The sequence below is a fragment of the Coregonus lavaretus genome (assembly GCF_964263955.1).
Source record: "Coregonus lavaretus genome assembly, chromosome: 12".
NCBI lineage: Eukaryota > Metazoa > Chordata > Actinopteri > Salmoniformes > Salmonidae > Coregonus > Coregonus lavaretus.
The window spans coordinates 48,059,326-48,081,086 of record NC_139999.1 but is presented as its reverse complement, the minus strand read 5'-3'; the positions used below and the strand labels follow the sequence as shown (position 1 = coordinate 48,081,086).

General features: G+C 43.5%; 1 protein-coding gene across 1 annotated transcript; it reads left to right on the top strand.

Moving 5' to 3' along the window:
* Positions 1-306: 306 nt before the first annotated feature.
* Positions 307-21,271, top strand: LOC311138023 (limbin-like; the record flags this gene model as incomplete). The annotated part of the gene is made up of 23 exons (XM_084172672.1): positions 307-573; positions 695-764; positions 984-1,174; positions 1,343-1,399; positions 1,573-1,759; positions 2,146-2,246; positions 2,363-2,428; positions 2,646-2,780; positions 3,140-3,279; positions 5,668-5,992; positions 6,309-6,548; positions 8,565-8,740; positions 8,949-9,108; positions 9,887-10,075; positions 10,554-10,849; positions 11,123-11,315; positions 13,618-13,761; positions 14,409-14,636; positions 16,431-16,669; positions 16,808-16,895; positions 17,060-17,235; positions 20,009-20,107; positions 20,519-21,271. The coding sequence occupies 23 exons, from the start codon at positions 307-309 to the stop codon at positions 20,952-20,954; spliced, it is 4,203 nt and encodes a 1,400-aa protein (XP_084028798.1). The 3' UTR covers positions 20,955-21,271.
* Positions 21,272-21,761: the final 490 nt, after the last annotated feature.

Below are 21,761 nucleotides of genomic sequence, written 5' to 3'. Positions count from 1 at the left end.
CAATCATTGAACAGATTTGACGAAACGCAAGACATTTAGGGGTGGAGCTTGCCCCTTTCTTCATAGTTTTGGGAAAGTCTTCAAGGAAGTTTGGATGACCCATTTCCATGACCTATGTTTTTACAGTCGAGAAACTGTTTCGCCTGCTATTTTTTTCTCTTTTGCATGCCACCTTTTTAGATATGTTGTAACACAATTTCGTGTTATCAGTGAACAATGACAATGTTTCCATTGTCTAATACAGTAGCAAGAGGATGCAAAATGTAACGGATTTCGGGAATGTAGTGAAAGTTTTAGAACAAACGAATGCTTCAGGTACATTTCCTCGTGAAGGTAGTCACTGTATGCACTATTTTCTTCTATTTTCAACTAGAATATAGGCCTATATTTTGGATACAGTGTCTACAACACTGCCCTTTTCATTCGTATGGGTTCCATAATGTAAGCCATCATGAAAATCCATACCATTCCGCTATCATGGGGGACAGCAACAACGTACATTCCGCGTTCTGTTACATCTCTCTACTGTCATCGGGAACTCGACAGAACGCGTTTGGAAATGGTCGACCAAGAGTGAGTCCAATTCCCTTATTTCTGTGCCTGTCCTATTGCAAGGGTTGTACATCTATATCTGTCTGCCTGCTATGCAGTCGTTGACCAGGTTTTGTTTTTCACTATATTTCCCCTTCAACAGGACTCTCCTAGACCATTTCAACATGACCCTGGTGGAAAATCAGCAGAGCCGAGTTTGAAGAAGATGGATGGTTTGTTATTTTATGTATTCAGCAACATTTGTATCATCCCTAGGGTAACAATAAGGGTATAACATCAAAAGTGACATGGCCTTCTCAACCGCAAGTAGCCTATGACAGTAATTCCACCGGTTACACTGTTACATTTGCTCTAACCCACTGTGTCATCAGAACTATGTGTACTGTACTGTTACTGTACACTATTGTATGTTAGCCAATGTTACTTCACAGGGCAACCAGGGCCATGTGGGCCCTTGGCTTTCTGTGCTGAAGAGGGTCCTCTTCGTTCTGTGGCCCCAGCCGGCCCTGGGGGCCAGTCCCTCTACGCCTCCTTAAGCCACCTGGCCAACATCATGCAGCATAGGGCCCGGAGCCGCAGGAGCAGTCTCACCAGATACATCACTGGTCACACTCTGCCTCAGGTAGGTACACACGCATGGACACACACACACACACACACACACACACACACACACAGAGACATAGTCCAGGGGAGTCGGTCAAAAGTCCTAATAGAACATAATGGGACAATTTTCCATCCCATGCTTTTGTGAAACAGAAAAACGTGTTTACTTTGTATTTTCTTTCAGATTCAAAGTGCTGCAGAGCCATCAGCTTTTGGACTCAAATTTCACAAATGTGCCCAAGTAAGTCATGTAGATTCTGTAGAGGATGGTCTTGCATTGCTCTCTACTGTTCGGATAGACTTGATATCTAGTAGTGTATAGGTTTTCCCAATGCGGCATGTGTCTCATGTCCTCATATACAGTACAATGTGCCCTCATATACCATGTGTTCTATATGCTCCTTTGGGACACAGGTGGATGCAGGTACCGAGTTCCCCCATCTGACGTTCTTCCTGCTCATCCACAACATTGGGCCTCCATGGGGCACCAACCTTTCCCAGCTGGCCATCAGAGACTCGGTCTCTGGGATAGCACCCCTGCAGAGTGGGGGGATGGTGGTGGAGAAAGGCTTCCAGACCTTCACAATCGACTCACTGTCAGGTACACAAGAGTCATGAGAAATTTGTCTCATCAGTCTGTCCGTCAGTCAGTCTGACAGGAAGGCAGTCAGTCTGTCCGTCAATCAGTCAGGAAGGCAGTAAGATCACCAGGGTTGTGTTCAGTATGCACAAAATGAGAAAATAGCCTACATTTGAAACAGGGAGATACTGCCTGAACTGAATAAGAAGCACTGATTTTCAGTTTGTTTTGCTACGGTGTACGCCACTGAACATGACCCAGGCTCCATGCGACAGAACAGAGGCTGTGGCACCTGAACTTATCCAATTTGAGTTATTATGACCATTGTTAAAATTATTGTATTAGCTTTTTACTCAATATTTCCAACCATAGTTAATATCATTGTTGTTTTGGTTATGTTTCTGCAGCAGGATCTCAGTACGTTGTGACGTATACTGCCCTCATCAAGGTTCACAAGAGTGAAATTCTGGACCTTCCTGCCTTCCTAACCTTCTCCAATGCTTCACTGGTACCGCAAACACCTTGTCCCTTTTTCGCTTGCTCTGTTTGTATTGCCAAAGCAGCAACATTGCTGTACATAGGCATTATTCTAGGGTAATTTATACTGTTACTCTCGCTCCACAGAATGACGTCAATATGTTTGGTCCGGTGGTGGCTAATTTGACACTGAGAGTTAACTCCACGGACAAGGTAACCTTGAAGCCTTCATTGCTTAGTTTATCAATGTGATGTTGGTTGATAATCATGCTCAAAATACTGCTGCGTTTACAATGCTAAACCTTACATACATTTCATCACAGTAATCAGATTACAATATTGTCCATGCCCCTGATAGTAATTTCTTTCTCTATTTCAAATATTAAGGGAATATTGATGAATATGACCTAATCTCACTATACACTTTCAGATTTACCCCAATCACTGTGTCCATTTTGCTGGGTTTGTTGGTGGATTCTTTCTGTCCTTGTTGCTGCTGTCCCTGGGATTTCTGGCCATGAACCTGATATGTGCCCGAGCCAGGAAATACTCCCTGGAGCGAAGGGTAAGACGTTGTTATTATAACCTCACCACTATTAGCTAGCCTGAGTCCCAGATCTGTTTGTGATGTCCTGCCAACTCCATTGCTGTGTGACAATGACAGCAATGGAGTAGGCAAGACAGCACAAACAGATATGGCTGCTTGTTAGCCACACAGCCGTGGCAAAAAACAACAATGAAACCAATAAAAAGTGAACAAATTGACTCTCTTTTGTATTTCATTTTAAAGATTATTTTAAAGATTTTTCTCCTCTTGTTCATTGACTACGATTTTTTTTGTTCTATTTGAAAACAGTCCACAGTAAACAGTCCACAGTACAGAGATTGTTGCTATTTCTCTTTGTATGTCTGTCATTCCCAAAGAAAAAGCGAGGTGATTCAGACCCTGAGTATGCAGTATGCAACATGAGCGAGACGACCAAAGAAGAGGCGGCATTCGAGGACAAGATGGTGGACATCATGGTGCTGGAAGACCCTCAGAACATGTATCAAGCTCTGGAGAAGTGAGTATGGAAACGCCAAAATATATAATGTTTTATTACTTGTCATAAGCATATATGAGGTTTTATTATGTCTTAAACTCTAGGCATAGGAACTGTGTTATGTATACTGAACAAAAATATAAACGCAGCATGCAACAATTACAAAGATTTTACTGAGTTACAGTTCATATAAGGAAATCAGTCAAAAAAATGTAGGGGCGTGGATCAGAAAACCAGTCAGTATCTGGTGTGACCACCATTTGCCTCATGCAGCGCGACACATCTCCTTCGCATAGAGTTGATCAGGCTGTTGATTGTGGCCTGTGGAATGTTGTCTCACTCCTCTTCAATGGCTGTGCCGAAGTTGCTGGATATTGGTGGGACCTGGAACACGCTGTCGTACACGCCTATCCAGAGCATCCCAAACATGCTCAATGGGTGACATGTCTGGTGAGTATACAGGCCATGGAAGAACCATAACCCCACCGCCACCATGGGGTTCACAACGTTGACATCAGCAAACCGCTTGCCCACACAACACCATACACGCTGTCTGCCATCTGCCTGGTACAGTTGAAACCAGGATTCATCCATGAAGAGCACACTTCTCAAGTGTGTCATTGGCCATCGAAGGTAAGCATTTGCCCACTGAAGTTGGTTACGACGCCGAGCTGCAGTCAGGTCAAGACCCTGGTGAGGACGACGAGCACAAAGATGAGCTTCCCTGAGACGGTTTCTGACAGTTTGTGCAGAAATTATTTGATTGTGCAAACCCACAGCAGTTTCATCAGCTGTTTGGGTGGCTGGTCTCAGACGATCCCGCAGGTGAAGAAGCCGGATGTGGAGGTCCTGGGCTGGCGTGGTTACATGTGGTCTGCGGTTGTGAGGCCAGTTGGACGTACTGCCAAATTCTCTAAAACGACATTGGAGGCGGTTTATGGTAGAGAAATTAACATTCAATTATCTGGCAACAGCTCTGGTGGACATTCCAGCAGTCAGCATGACAATTGCACGCTACCTCATAACTTGAGACATCTGTGGCATTGTGTTGTGTGACAAAACTGCACATTTTAGAGTAGTCTTTTATTGTCCCCAGCACAAGGTGCACCTGTGTAATGATCATGCTGTTTAATCAGCTTCTTGTTATGCCACACCTGTCAGGTGGATGGATTATCTTGGCAAAGGAGAAATGCTCACTAACAGGAATGTAAACAAATTTGTGCACAAAATTTGAGAGAATCTGGGGCCAACACTTTACCATTTGCATTCATATTATTGTTCAGTGTATTTCTATTCTGACTAGACTGAAAGGAGCTGTTATTTGGTCATTATGAGAAGTTGCTTTATAAGGGGGTCATACGTGCATATAATTATTGAGGCATCATATTGCATTCCGTGTTTCCCCTATAATTTTGGCAAAGATAGCGTGGGGCTTGGCCAATGGCATGTTTTCTGACCAAACATTTTAGAGACCCTCCTCATGGCCGCACATACTGGCATTTTTTTTTGCTGTTTAAAGCTAATTTCCTGCAATTCTACACATGTTGCCATGGGGCGGAGAGAAAATTGTACAGTTTAAAGCTAGTTTCCTGCAATTCAAAACATTTAGTCATGGGGCTGAGAAAATATAATCAGTTTTAAAGAACATTTCCTGCAATTCTATGCTATCCGACTGATTCAAATATTATAAGACAATCAATGGGGGCCCCTTGACATTTTGGGACATTTTTATACTCCCTGACTGTCGGGTTTTTATTCTGGTGGTAGTTAGTTCTCAAAGATGATCTTATTTAAAAATATATAACTCTTATTACCTTTACTACATACTTTATGTCTGGTTTTAGTCGTTTAAGTTTAAACTGAAAATGTTGTACCATCCGAAAAAGTATTATATTTAGTAATGGACACGTTTTAGTAATGGTGGCCCGCCGGTGGTAAATTAATATAAAGGAAACACTGGCATTATACCTGTCTGCATCAACCTTTTACTGCAGTGGGCTAAATCAGGGTCACTCAGGGTGTTGCTTGGTAGTCTTAAACAAATCTACTTTGAAACAAAAGAATACTCCTAACACACATGGTTATGGACTTTAAAAAAAAGAAGACACGTACCATGATATAGAGTTTAAATGTACTCCATTTTGAGTTTGCATCCCAATATTACACTTTATATACATCACAGAGGACTGAATTATAGCAAAACAGTTTGACATAGAAACACAGAATTTTCAAAAAAATAAATATAATAATGTTTATTATATATGAAATTATGAAAAATATTAACAATATTCCACCCATGAGGCCACTAGAGGACGATTTGGTCATTTGACTGCAGGAAACTACGTGTTGATGAACGATAAAGTGGAAAAGTCAGATAAAACTTTATAACATATATCTGACACCTCACAGCCTGGAGATGTCCAGCCTGCTGCGAGCCACCTCCAGCCTGGAGAGCAGTCGGGTCCAGATGTACAAAGATGTGATCGCAGCCCTGCTGGCCGCGCTGCGCTCCCACAACCACATGTCCCAGCAGGCCGAGCAGCGCCTACTGAGCGTGCTCCACGGCCAGCTGATGGGCATGGAGGGCAAGCTGAAGGAGGAGCACATGGCACGCATGGCAACCCTGGCTGCCCAGTGTAACCTGGAGACCCGGGAGCAGATGGAGGCGGCGCATCGCAGGGAGGCCCAGGAGAAGGCCCGGGCAGAGGTGCTGTTTCAACACTCTGACCAACAGGTACTGTAGTGGCTATTATCAATCAAAAACCACTGGCAGAGGTAGAGAGCAATGTGGTTAAACAGGCCATAAATGGAGCCTACGGGCACAGATGGAGTTACAACTCCAGCCCTGTTCTTAAACATCTGATTTAGCTCATTATGGTCAAGACTATGGTTAGGTGATTATTTGAAGCAGGTGTATTGGTGGTGGGCTGGAGCAAAAGCCTGCACAACCAGTAGCTTTCCATGGCACTGGATAGGCTAACTCAAGTGCCCTTCAAGTATTTCACACTTATATTTGACACAGGTCTGGTTGATTCTGGTTGATTCTCCAGGAGCTCCTCCAATGCAGTGTCCTCCTGGAGAAGCTCCACAAACTGAACCAGAGTCAGCTCCAGCGCACCCTGCTGGTGAGACACGAGGAGGCCTCTGCCAAGGTCCAAAGGCAGATAGTGGAGTGGAGGAGAGTGGAGTTGCACAAGATCTTCTCAGAAGAGCTGGAGGAAGCCACCAGGATGGGCGAGCTGGAGAAGACCGAGGCCAGGAGTCTCCTGCATGACTACTTTGCCTATCAGGTGAGCTAGTGAAAATGGGCCCGTTCAGTAGGAACAGAAAGGAGGAAACACACAGACAACAGACAACGTAAATGTTCAGGTATGAGCTACCTCAGCAATACTTTTCAGCAATGTTTCGCTGTGTGTATCCCTGAAAGTTGTTTTGGGCAAAATGGGAAAGTCAAGGGGAAATACTGTGATAAGGGAAAACTAGTTGTGCCTCTCATTTCTTCTCATCTCATCTAATCTCTTCTCATTTTATGTCCTCTCATCTAATCTCTTCTCATTTTATAACCCCTGTCATCTAATCTCTTCTCATTTTATGTCCTGTCATCTAATCTCTTCTCATTTTATGTCCTCTCATTTAATCTCTTCTCATTTTATGTCCTCTCATCTAATCTCTTCTCATTTTATGTCCTCTCATCTAATCTCTTCTCATTTTATGTCCTCTCATCTAATCTCTTCTCATTTTATGTCCTCTCATCTAATCTCTTCTCATTTTATGTCCTCTCATCTAATCTCTTCTCATTTTATGTCCTGTCATCTAATCTCTTCTCATTTTATGTCCTCTCATGTAATCTCTTCTCATTTTATGTCCTCTCATCTAATCTCTTCTCATTTTATGTCCTCTCATCTAATCTCTTCTCATTTTATGTCCTCTCATCTAATCTCTTCTCATTTTATGTCCTGTCATCTAATCTCTTCTCATTTTATGTCCTCTCATGTAATCTCTTCTCATTTTATGTCCTCTCATCTAATCTCTTCTCATTTTATGTCCTGTCATCTAATCTCTTCTCATTTTATGTCCTCTCATCTAATCTCTTCTCATTTTATGTCCTCTCATGTAATCTCTTCTCATTTTATGTCCTCTCATCTAATCTCTTCTCATTTTATGTCCTGTCATCTAATCTCTTCTCATTTTATGTCCTCTCATGTAATCTCTTCTCATTTTATGTCCTCTCATCTAATCTCTTCTCATTTTATGTCCTGTCATCTAATCTCTTCTCATTTTATGTCCTCTCATCTAATCTCTTCTCATTTTATGTCCTCTCATGTAATCTCTTCTAATTTTATGTCCTCTCATCTAATCTCTTCTCATTTTATGTCCTCTCATCTAATCTCTTCTAATTTTATGTCCTCTCATCTAATCTCTTCTCATTTTATGTCCTCTCATCTAATCTCTTCTCATTGTATGTCCTGTCATCTAATCTCTTCTCATTTTATGTCCTCTCATCTAATCTCTTCTCATTTTATGTCCTGTCATCTAATCTCTTCTCATTTTATGTCCTCTCATCTAATCTCTTCTCATTTTATGTCCTGTCATCTAATCTCTTCTCATTTTATGTCCTGTCATCTAATCTCTTCTCATTTTATGTCCTGTCATCTAATCTCTTCTCATTTTATGTCCTCTCATCTAATCTCTTCTCATTTTATGTCCTCTCATCTAATCTCTTCTCATTTTATGTCCTGTCATCTAATCTCTTCTCATTTTATGTCCTCTCATGTAATCTCTTCTCATTTTATGTCCTCTCATCTAATCTCTTCTCATTTTATGTCCTGTCATCTAATCTCTTCTCATTTTATGTCCTCTCATGTAATCTCTTCTCATTTTATGTCCTGTCATCTAATCTCTTCTCATTTTATGTCCTCTCATCTAATCTCTTCTCATTTTATGTCCTGTCATCTAATCTCTTCTCATTTTATGTCCTCTCATCTAATCTCTTCTCATTTTATGTCTTCTCATCTAATCTCTTCTCATTTTATGTCCTCTCATCTTCACATATCTTGTCTCATACTATCTCATATAATTTATTCTCATCTCTTACCATCTCTTCTCTTCTCATCTTATCTCATTGACATTGACATTTTAGTCATTAAGCAGACGCTGTTATCCAGAGCGATTTACAGTTAGTACATTCATCTTAAGATAGCTAGGTGAGACAACCACATATCACATATCTCATTGCATGTCTTCTCAATTCATCTTATCTTATCTCATCTCATTTTATTTGATCTCATCACATCTAATCTCTCTAGAATCAGCTGGAGGAGGTGCTGGATGTGGTCCTGGCCAACCAACGTTGCATGCTGGGAGAGCGCCACGCCCAGAGGAGGTTCCTGGTGCACAGCCTCCACAGCCTGAAGGGCCTCATCTCTGAGACCTTCTCCAGGACCTCCAGCCAGATAGAGAACTGCTTCAACCAGCACAGGAGGTTGGTTTGTGCTATGACTCTCTACATGTGTTATACTGTATGTCAGATTTTATAGCATCTGTTGTCTTCTACCTACCGGTCCTTAAGCCATTGTAGACTACTAAGGGGTTCGGGAAACTTGGGAAACGTAAATGTATCCCTGGTCTAAATCTTTCATTCTAGATGTAGCCTACATTCCTAAAATGCAACCTTGCCTGTATTCCACCAGGGGGAGCGATGTGTCTGAAGAGCAGGTGGATCTGCTGCTTGACAAGGCCCAGAAGGAACTGGTGCTGCTGAAGCAGGGCCTGGACGAGGCTCTGAACCGGGAGAGGAGGGCCATGCACTGTGGCCTGGTCAAGAAGAGGAGGGACCTCATCTCCGACATGGTGAGATGATTGACAGTTCGTCATTTAACACAAACTTCACAGTGTTGCTCTCAGGCAATACATTTGCCTATCTTCATTAGATAAATAATGAATTTGCACTTTTTCCTCTACTGTGAGAAATATTCCCAAATAAGCTCATATTTTTTCAAGAAAATATCTCAATCAATTCCCAACATCTGTGCATTTACTAATCACATAAAGTTGGGAATTATTCTGGGTAAGGGAGAAACCGCAAATATTACTGCCAGATATGTATACAATTGCCATAGCCTGAGGGACAACCCATGAGTATTTACATTGTATATTACTTATAAGTAATACAAAGTGTAACCATCATCCATGTACATTTTGTTGTTTAGTGACCATTCTTTCTTTGTCTTTTTTATAATTGTATTTTTATTTAATATATGTATCGACCAAAGATTACACAATACAACAGCAGTAGTGTTGTACCTGTATACATGATTATATGTACTATAATTATTACCACTGAAATTAACTGTATTCATTATCCTCATTGCATTGTACTGTATTTGCTCAAATGCTGTACCGCTATACTGTTTTAGCAATATCTACAAATTGTATTTCATGCCAATAAAGCAATCTGAATTTGAATTTAAATAGGTAACAGCTAGGTTTTGCTGTGTTCAGCAGGGCACACCATAGTGGAATATTCAGATGAACATATATTGAACGAACATCAGCTCTGTTCATTACATTTCTAGGTGCCAGGGGTCGATTTTGGGGTTTTCAACCTTGTCTTTTTCTCTTCATCCAGCTGCAGGGCCACAAGCAGAGGCAGAAGGAGCTGTCGATCCTGTCCCGAGGGGGCCTGGAGGAGGACAGGGTGGAGGTGGAGCCGGCCCAGCACCTCTGCTGCTGGCAGAGCCTGCTGACCGCCCAGTGCCTGGAGCTTGGAGAGCTCATCAACAACTTGGACGAGGAGGCCGCTGCAGACATCCGTAAGGTAACCCAAATAACACCCGCCTCTCTCTTTATATACAACTGTTAGATTAGGTAACTGGTAGCTATAACTTGCACAACATATGTTGCCGATTTCGAATCGCTAGCTAGTTAGCAGTGCGCTAGTAGCATCCATCGTGCAAGTGATAGCACTCGCTCTAAGACTTAAAGTAGTTGTTTCCCTTGCTCTGCCAGGGCCATGGCTTTTGTGGAGCAATAGGTAACGCTGATTTGTGAGTGCAAAGTGTTGGTCTGCAGAAGGTCCCCAGTTCGAGACCATTGACAGACAGGAAAAGGACTTACTTTGTTATAAGTACACAACATAGCTGTTTTTGAAAAAGTTATTGTTAGACAGCAAATGAACATCATACATGACTATACATACATAGTTACATGGATTGTTAACTAACCAAACAGGCAGTGTCACTTTCCCTGACTTTCTGTTGACTGGAGATTCACCTTTGACCTCCCACTCCCCCCAGGTCACCATGCGTGTGATCCACAGCGCCATGGCGGAGGTGAAGGCCATCCAGCCCGCTGTCACGCAGGCTCTGCTGGCCCTGGGGAACCCCCGTGGCCCCCTCCAGCAGCCCGAATCGGGGGCCCCCACAAGGGCCAGCAGCAGCAGCGCCCTGTCCCAGGCCCAGGAGAGGCTCCATCTGGAGGGCAAGGCGGCAGTGAGGACCCTCCAGGCCTCCAGGGACTCCCTGCACCAGGGCATGGTGAGGGAGCTGCAGGAGCAGCAGGAGCTGAGGGCCAGGGGATGGGTCTTCTTCAGGTCAGCAGATATTTATTTTCCAATCACCTTTTCAGGTCAGTCCCTTGTGCTACAGAGAAGATGGTCATGTTGCTACACATTTCAGATAACTTGTGAAAGGGGGTAAAAAATATACCGCTAAGGTATCATAATGCAAATATTAGCACTATGAGCTAAGTGTGTGTGTGTGTGTGTGTGTGTGTGTGTGTGTGTGTGTGTGTGTGTGTGTGTGTGTGCATGTGTGTTTGACCATCCATCTGTGTGTGTGTTTGCTTGTATTTTCTATCCTTCCAGGTCTCTGTGCTCTTCCCAGCTCACCTTATCAGACGAGGAGCTCCTGCACATGAAGCTGGAGTTCCAGAACTGTCTGTCTAGGATGGACCACTGCCTGATGCTGCCCCACGCTCTCTCCCGCTCCAAACTGCAGACCGCCCTGTCCACATGGCGGAAGGAGATGGAGGAGCAGGATGAACATCCACAGCCAGAGGTAGGCGGAGTATCTGAAACATACAGTTTGTTGTGCCAAAATGATTATACCGCCCTCTGCTGGCTCCTTACCTGTAACATACTGTAACATACAGTTGACAAAGATAACTTGGACATGTTGCATTATATATATCACAAAAAAGTCAGCACTAACTTATTACAAGTTCTTCTTTTAAAACTGAAATAATAAAGTTGTACTCAAAAATGAATGACCCCGGAGGTGGGAGTTGGAGGAAGCAAAACAAGTGATTCCCTTTGACAAACACATTAATTGACTTGAAATAGATTTTGGGGTTGCCAATAAATTATACATCAACAAGAAGTGCATTTGAATCCCGGCGGATAACAACACATGAATAGTGTTGGAAACCCATACCTAGGAGCAAGAGCACTAGGTCTGGGGGGAATGTCGGATTCTCTTGGACATTTGGAAAGGAAAAAAGAAAGTGTTCCACGGAGGGTACTCTTCAGACAGACAACTCTCCCAACAAATCACAAGTTTGGGTAGGCAGGGCTTAAAATGCGGGCAGGAACTGTGCTTATGTTTAGTGAGGCAAAAAGCGTATATGGCAGTGAAGTCCCAACTGACGCCAGAACTTCTACAGACATGTAAGCTGGAGCATTGGCACACTGTGGGAGGCAACCCGTCTTGTCTAGAGAGACTAACGCATGAAAGTATTGACAAAAACACCTAGGCTACAGTGAGGGAAAAAAGTATTTGATCCCCTGCTCATTTTGTACGTTTGCCCACTGACAAAGAAATGATCAGTCTATAATTTTAATGGTAGGTTTATTTGAACAGTGAGAGACAGAATAACAACATAGAAATCCAGAAAAACGCATGTCAAAAATGTTATAAATTGATTTGCATTTTAATGAGGGAAATAAGTATTTGACCCCCTCTCAATCAGAAAGATTTCTGGCTCCCAGGTGTCTTTTATACAGGTAACGAGCTGAGATTAGGAGCACACTCTTAAAGGGAGTGCTCCTAATCTCAGTTTGTTACCTGTATAAAAGACACCTGTCCACAGAAGCAATCAATCAATCCGATTCCAAACTCTCCACCATGGCCAAGACCAAAGAGCTCTCCAAGGATGTCAGGGACAAGATTGTAGACCTACACAAGGCTGGAATGGGCTACAAGACCATTGCCAAGCAGCTTGATGAGAAGGTGACAACAGTTGGTGCGATTATTCGCAAATGGAAGAAACACAAAAGAACTGTCAATCTCCCTCGGCCTGGGGCTCCATGCAAGATCTCACCTCGTGGAGTTGCAATGATCATGAGAACGGTGAGGAATCAGCCCAGAACTACACGGGAGGATCTTGTCAATGATCTCAAGGCAGCTGGGACCATAGTCACCAAGAAAAGAAAGTGAAAGTGTTGTGGTCAGATGAGACCAAAATCGAGCTCTTTGGCATCAACTCAACTCGCCGTGTTTGGAGGAGGAGGAATGTTGCCTATGACCCCAAGAACACCATCCCCACCGTCAAACATGGAGGTGGAAACATTATGCTTTGGGGGTGTTTTTCTGCTAAGGGGACAGGACAAATTTACCGCATCAAAGGTACGATGGACGGGGCCATATACCGTCAAATCTTGGGTGAGAACTTCCTTCCCTCAGCCAGGGCATTGAAAATGGGTCGTGGATGGATATTCCAGCATGACAATGACCCAAAACACACAGCCAAGGCAACAAAGGAGTGGCTTAAGAAGAAGCACATTAAGGTCCTGGAGTGGCCTAGCCAGTCTCCAGACCTTAATCCCATAGAAAATCTGTGGAGGGAGCTGAAGGTTCGAGTTGCCAAACGTCAGCCTCGAAACCTTAATGACTTGGAGAAGATCTGCAAAGAGGAGTGGGACAAAATCCCTTCTGAGATGTGTGCAAACCTGGTGGCCAACTACAAGAAACGTCTGACCTCTGTGATTGCCAACAAGTGTTTTGCCACCAAGTACTAAGTCATGTTTTGCAGAGGGGTCAAATACTTATTTCCCTCATTAAAATGCAAATCAATTTATAAAATTTTTGACATGCGTTTTTCTGGATTTTTTTGTTGTTATTCTGTCTCTCACTGTTCAAATAAACCTACCATTAAAATTATAGACTGATCATGTCTTTGTCAGTGGGCAAACGTACAAAATCAGCAGGGGATCAAATACTTCTTTCCCTCACTGTATATCCATAGTGATCGATGGTAAATGAAATAGCAACTAATGCTAAAAAGTCAAGATGAAATGACAGTAGCCTATGCTGCGGAGATGTTTCCCTCACCATCTCACTAACCATCTTGTGTATTTTCCAGAGGAAGACAAGGACTGAAGGGAAATCCGCTGAGGGCAGACAGCGAGCAGACCCCTCAGAACTGCTGCTCTTCCAGAAGAAGATGGAGGACAGGATACAGCTGTTTGAGAAAGAAAAAGAGATGGAGAGCACTGTGATGGAGAAGGTTAGGTGGAATTCAATTCACGAAAACTTTATTTGTCCCGAGGGGCTGTTATAAAATGGAGGAGAAGGCTTTTATATTGTACATATGCTCTTTCGTCGCATTCACTCACTTTTTGTTCCTTTGCTCCTTTGCCACTTTCTCAAACTTACGCACAGCTGGACGAGATGGGAATATAGCGGAGGCGGGTAAGGGGATATTCCCGGACGGACTCTGAAAGCTTTAGGGCCTTTAGAGTTTCTCGGACCCAGATTAAGCCTACTCCTGGACTAAAATCCACACTCTGTAGATTATCTCATTGAACATCCTTTTTATTCCAGGAATGGTCTTATAATCACATTCAGAAAAACTGTCCCTTAGCGTTTGCTGCTAGTGTTACGAAACCTGTTAGTCAGCCTACTGATAAACCTGCTCTTGCAATGACTAGGGGTCCTAGGTCTGCCTAACGGGTCCATAACCTGATATAAAATGTGCGCATTTAACACGAAAATAAGAGTAAGCGCACAGGGTGTTAGATGTATGTCTCACCAGGGTCCAGGGCGAGCTTAGTTGAGTAACTGTGACCTAATCACTTAACCTAACTCATTTCCTACCACTTTAGCTAAACCCCTTCATTCTCTGACGTCTCCAACATCTTTCTCTCTCTCTAGGTCCTGGAGGAGATGCGTAGCGAGAGGGAATCGGAGCTCCAGAACCAGGCAGACGGCCTGGCTGTGCAGATGGCCGCCCTCCACTACCAGAAGGCTGAGAGGAGGACCAGGGTCCTGGAGACCTCCAGAGCTCTGCTCACCGTCCAGAGCCTACTCACAGAGGAACTACGAGCCAGCAGGAGCCTGGGGGCAGCCCCCATAGCCCAGAGCATCCAGAACCACTGTCTGGTAGGTAGGACATTGTGGCATGTAGGATGCTTTGGCATGCACTGTAGCCTGATTCATACTTTAGCTGTGAAATATTACATCGATGGCTCAATTTGATCAAATCTGCCTGAGCAATTTGGTTACACACACACACACATATACACATATACACACATACAGGATACAAAATACACTGCTCAAAAAAATAAAGGGAACACTAAAATAACACATCCTAGATCTGAATGAATGAAATAATCTTATTAAATACTTTTTTCTTTACATAGTTGAATGTGCAACAAAAATTATCAATGGAAATCAAATTTATCAACCAATGGAGGTCTGGATTTGGAGTCACCCTCAAAATTAAAGTGGAAAACCACACTACAGGCTGATCCAACTTTGATGTAATGTCCTTAAAACAAGTCAAAATGAGGCTCAGTAGTGTGTGTGGCCTCCACGTGCCTGTATGACCTCCCTACAACGCCTGGGCATGCTCCTGATGAGGTGGCGGATGGTCTCCTGAGGGATCTCCTCCCAGACCTGGACTAAAGCATCCGCCAACTCCTGGACAGTCTGTGGTGCAACATAGCGTTGGTGGATGGAGCGAGACATGATGTCCCAGATGTGCTCAATTGGATTCATGTCTGGGGAACGGGCGGGCCAGTCCATAGCATCAATGCCTTCCTCTTGCAGGAACTGCTGACACACTCCAGCCACATGAGGTCTAGCATTGTCTTGCATTAGGAGGAACCCAGGGCCAACCGCACCAGCATATGGTCTCACGAGGGGTCTGAGGATCTCATCTCGGTACCTAATGGCAGTCAGGCTACCTCTGGCGAGCACATGGAGGGCTGTGCGGCCCCCCAAAGAAATGCCACCCCACACCATGACTGACCCACCGCCAAACCGGTCATGCTGGAGGATGTTGCAGGCAGCAAAACGTTCTCCACGGCGTCTCCAGACTGTCACGTCTGTCACATGTGCTCAGTGTGAACCTGCTTTCATCTGTGAAGAGCACAGGGCGCCAGTGGCGAATTTGCCAATATTGGTGTTCTCTGGCAAATGCCAAACGTCCTGCACGGTGTTGGGCTGTAAGCACAAACCCCACCTGTGGACGTCGGGCCCTCATACCACCCTCATGGAGTCTGTTTCTGACCGTTTGAGCAGACACATGCACATTTGTGGCCTGCTGGAGGTCATTTTGCAGGGCCCTGGCAGTGCTCCTCCTGCTCCTCCTTGCACAAAGGCGGAGGTAGCAGTCCTGCTGCTGGGTTGTTGCCCTCCTACGGCCTCCTCCACGTCTCCTGATGTACTGGCCTGTCTCCTGGTAGCGCCTCCATGCTCTGGACACTACGCTGACAGACACAGCAAACCTTCTTGCCACAGCTCACATTGATGTGCCATCCTGGATGAGCTGCACTACCTGAGCCACTTGTGTGGGTTGTAGACTCCGTCTCATGCTACCACTAGAGTGAAAGCACCGCCAGCATTCAAAAGTGACCAAAACATCAGCCAGGAAGCATAGGAACTGAGAAGTGGTCTGTGGTCACCACCTGCAAAACCAGTCCTTTATTGGGGGTGTCTTGCTAATTGCCTATAATTTCCACCTGTTGTCTATTCCATTTGCACAACAGCATGTGAAATGTATTGTCAATCAGTGTTGCTTCCTAAGTGGACAGTTTGATTTCACAGAAGTGTGATTGACTTGGAGTTACATTGTGTTGTTTAAGTGTTCCCTTTATTTTTTTGAGCAGTGTATATCCTCAATGAATTAAGTTTTTATGAAGACCTTGATCCCTTTGCATGTGACTACAGGGTTTGGAGGAAGCAGAGCTCCAGCTCCAGAGAGAGCATGCAGAGTTGGAGAGTCTGGAGACTGGACCCTCCCAACACAGACCACCTAAAGACCCACACCACTCTGATAATGAAGATGAGGAGGAAGAGGAGGAAGGGCAAGGGAGACTGTTCCATATAGATCGTGACAGCCGCATGGCCACCATCCTTCACGAGGCCCTGTACAAGTGTGATCAGGTCACCAGTCTGCAGACAGAGAGGTGGGCTTTATGGAGCTATTATTCTGCCTAAAATAACTGTACATATTATAAATATTCTTACACAAATGCACCATGACGCGTAACACAGAACATAGCTCCAAGTGTGAACAGAATCATTATCAATATTTTTTCTCCCAGGCTGCAAGAGGCCAACGCCAGGAGTCAGGCCATGGAGGATCTCAAGGAGCAGCTGGAGCTGAAGAGACTCTACACAAACTGTGACCAGGTGATCTAGCCATCATATGATTGTGATTCTCCAATTGCTTTTTAGTTGTTTTTTAGTCTAGAAGTAGGCTTAATCTGGGTCTCAGGCACTATTTTGTTGACAGTCCAAGCCCAAGGAGCCAGTTCTTTTCCCTCCATCCCTCTTTTTCCTCCATCGCTCCCCAGGATCTGGAGTTTGCGGCCAGGCTGGTGAGGCAGAGCCAGGTCTCCACTGAGGTTCTCCTAGAGGCTCTCCGTCTCCTCCTCCCAACCCTCCCCGAGTCGGAGCTGCTCTCCCTCATCGACGCCCTCTGCCCCAAGCAACCTGTCCTTCCAGCGTCCGCAGAGCAGGAGAGCACAGTGTAAGAACTACTGAAGCTCCTTCGTCTAGCATTAGTCTTATTGGAAGTGGATTGGAGTGTTTTCTTCAGAATTGTTTAAAGGGATACTGCGAGATTCTGGTATTTAGGCCAGCATTGCTACTGTACCTGTAGACTTCCAGTCATTGCGCTAAAACTAGTTAGCATTGGCTCGCAAAACATCCGCTAACTTCCTTCAAACTGCACACAGAGACATACAAATGGTATCTACGAGTTCATTTGACTCTGGGTAAGTAGAACATGGCCAGAATCTTGCAGTATCCCTTTAAAGGTAGAGTCTGCAATATGACATCATAAACATAGCAGGGCAACTTCCTGTTTACAACAGCAACAGACTTAAAATCTGCAGCAACAGAGCTTAAAGGTAGAGTTGTCAACATGACATCACCATACACACGGTGGCATGTTCCTGCTTACAGACATAAACAACAACAACAAAGTTCAAATCTTCTATTGCCAATATTGGCTGTTCCCAAGGGAGGGCGAAGATTGGGAAGAGCGAATAGTAGCAGTCTTGGCAGATTTGAAGTCTGAGACATAAACTCTCTGCCTGGCCATTGAAAACTCAGGGTAAACTTTAATCAAGTATTGAGCATGGTGTATCTGACAGCTTGCACATCTTGGGTGTCTAACGCCAATTTCAACCCTCCACTTACATCCAGTAAGTAAGTGAAGTCATACATAAGCTCACTGTTTAGCAGGCTCCAAAATAGCAATCCCACTAGAGAAAGAACTCTTGGTGCAGTTTGTGCCGTGCACCAGATGTTTAGGCGTGTCTGTGAGTGACTCACACCAGCACAATGTGTTACTTGTCAGTAAACGCTGGATGCAGTTTGTTTCTTGTCTTAAAAGCTTATAAGACATATTTATCATGTGTCAATTTAATAATTTAATTTGGCTCCTATTAACTTAACTTTGAATATGGCCCTTCTTGCCATTGTAACCACTGGCGTAGCACACACCCCCACAGCCCCTGCAAGTGGTCCCCCCGGAGGTCGGGCCCCCCAGATAGCATATGAACACGTCATAAGCCATTTTTTTATGTTTTATTACAGGAAATTAGCTTTCAAACTACAAGGGGGGGCCCGTGAAACTGCGTTATGGCACTAATTGTAAGCACATGTCACACACAAATATACTACCACAAAAAGTAGAACAAAAAGGAATTTCAATTAGACTCCAAAGTAGAACAAAAAGGAATTTCAAGTAGACTCCAAAGTAGAACAAAAAGGAATTTCAAGTAGACTCCAAAGTAGAACAAAAAGGAATTTCAAGTAGACTCCAAAGTAGAACAAAAAGGAACTACAAGAACATTTTTCAAAATGTCAGCATTCATGTAGGGAATTAATAGCAAGCTAATACTTTATCATACAGGGGAATGCTGGTATTTCAGTATTTTGACAGAACCTGCGAAAAGATCAAATCAAGATGAAATCTTCACGTTTCGTAAACAACAGGTGTAGACTAACAGTGAAATGCTTACTTCCGAGTCCTTTTTCAAGTTACATAAAAATGTAATAGTGACACGAGGAATGAATACACAGTGAATAACGAATAACAATGACAAGTAAAAAATAACAAATCAAATTTTATTGGTAGCATACACATATTTTGCAGATGTTATTGCAGGTGCAGCAAAATGCTTATGTTTCTAGCTCCAACAGTGCATTAATACCTAACAATACAAAACAATACACACAAATCCCAAAAAATAACATGGCTATATACAGGGACTACCAGTGCCGAGTTGATGTGCAGGGGTATGAGGTAATTAAGGTTGATATTTACATATAGGTAGGGTTAAAGTGACTAGGCAACAGGATATATCGACAGTAGTAGCAGTGGGTAGCCATTTGATTAGCAATTTAGCAGTCTTGTTTATCAGTCTTATGGCTTGGGGGTAGAAGCTGTTCAGGGTCCTGCTGGTTCCAGACTTGGTGCACTGGTACCGCTTGCCGTGCGGTAGCAGAGAGAACAGTCTATGGCTTGGGTGGCTGGAGTCTTTGACAAATTTTAGGACCTTCCTCTGGTTTACTTGGTGTGCAAAATGTTGGTTATAACCGCATTCTTACAGCACTGTCGAAGTAGTGAGACTAATCAATGTGATCTCTCTGAGGAGGAAAGAATACTCATTCAAATCAAATTCCATTTTATTTATCACATGAGCCGAATACAACTGGTGTAGACTTTACAGTGAAATGCTTGCTTACGAACCTTTCCAAATGATGCAGAGTAAAAATAAATAAAGAGTAACTAACGCAAGAGGAATACAATTAAATATACAGTTGAAGTCGGACGTTTACATACACCATAGCCAAATACATTTAAACTCTGTTTTTCACAATTCCTGACATTTAATCCTAGTAAAGATTCCCTGTCTTAGGTCAGTTAGGATCACCACTTTATTTTAAGAATGTGAAATGTCAGAATAATTGTAGAGAGAATGATTTATTTCAGCTTTTATTTCTTTCATCACATTCCCAGTGGGTCAGAAGTTGACATACACTCAATTAGTATTTGGTAGCATTGCCTTTAAATTGTTTAACTTTGGTCAAACGTTTCGGGTAGCATTCCACAAGCTTCCCACAATAAGTTCGGTGAATTGAGCCCATTCCTCCTGACAGAGCTGGTGTAACTGAGTCAGGTTTGTAGGCCTCCTTGCTCGCACACGCTTTTTCAGTTCTGCCGTTCGTGAATAATTTCTTTCTAGCTAGAGAGCTATTTTTCTTCTCCATTCTGGCTGTTTTTTTCTCAGGTGGCCAGGGGGAGCAGGCACATCTCTGCTGGTCAGACTGAGGGAGGATATGGTGGGAAGGAATGTATCAGCCCACAACATGGACAAGGACAGAAACCAGTAAGTGCAAGACAAAGAGCCTCTCAGCTTTTTCCTGGGGCTTTTATTTTAGATGTGGATACACTTTATCTAAGGCCCCAATTCAATCAGTTCTCATCGACTCAGAATGTTGACAATGTAATGTTGATGACAAGGACAGGTGGGTCTGTGCGAATTTAAAAAGGTTAATACCTAACGATAAAGCATAAACATTGATTGTGAGTCAACCTACAGTGCTGTTTTTCTTTATCAGTGATTGATTTGGAGCCTAAGGGTATGTCTACAAAGTACTAGGAAATAACTTGGGAGAGACAATATTTGGCACATAGCAACATAGAGTAGTACATGCATTTTGGTCCCACTTTTTTAAAGGCCTATATACTGTAGATGCTTCAGAAATCATAGTCAAATATCATGCTCTTCATTTTCCAGGTTCCAGGAGAAGAGACAGAGCCTGCTGGAGAGGTTTTTTCTCAATCCCAGACCCGAGGCTCGCAGGGACGTCATGCAAGTGTTGGTCCAGGAAAAGGGGAGGGAGGGAGTTGTTGCCACTCCCAAACCAGTCGCGACTGGAACGAGCCGAACCATATCCTCGGAACAGCTCCAAGACTCTGTTCTGATTTCAGTGGGAGGAGTAGAGGTGGACAGTGAAACTGTGTTTGACTCCACTACTGCAGCAGCACCCTCCACCTCTGGCTCGGCCAACGATGCAGTAGTCCTGGACATCCCCACTACGGGGGAGAGGGTGTTTCTGTTCCGCGCTCTGCCGGAGCCCCAGAACACGACAGGGGCCACCAACAGGAAGAGGAAGAAGAGGAACTTCCTTAATCTGAAGAAGGGATCGGTGGCCCCCACAGACCAACCCTGAGTTTGCTGGTGGTTTCAGAGGGTCAACTCTGGACACAGACTTGCCATTAGATTCCTACTGGTCCTATACTATGTTGGCAAAACAGCACAAACAGATCTGAGACCAGGCTAGGGGAACATGTACCCTGTTAGACTCCGTTATGTGCTCTAGAATGTCCCACCTTTATGGTACTCAATGGTGGTATTATGATAAGAATGAGCAAAATTATATGTATTAACCTTTAATTTAGTTGAAGTAGTCGAAAGGTACTGTAAAATAGCCAGATAGTTGCAGGCTTTGTCTGTAGACAGTTAGTTTTTGTGATAATGAATGATTTGCACGTCTTGGCATATACATGAACCACATCACCATTATCAATATTGTAACAAATTATATAAATGCAATTATGCTAAATAAATAAAAATGTTATAAAAAATAGTATTCCTGTTCCTGTCCATTGAATGTTAAAACACCTGCAACAGTCCTTTTATAGCTCAGTGTTTGGCAAGCTTCAAAATATCAATCCCACAATTTCAACCTATGTGTTATAACTGTTTATTACTGATTCATCAATAAATTAATCATATCAGTTTAGCTATATAAACTCAGTTTATTAACTAGGCCTACCTATAACTATTTGTAAATCGTTTCATTAACAGCCATACAAATGTTACCAACATGTGCTTAAATGAATGTTGATAGTGGCATGTGGATTGTTGCAGCATGGGATGATACACTTTGTTGTCATCCTGAAGGATGTTGATAGACATTTCACGTGTGAGCGCAAAATACGTTTCATTTCCTGTCATGTTGCGCTTAGTGGATCTT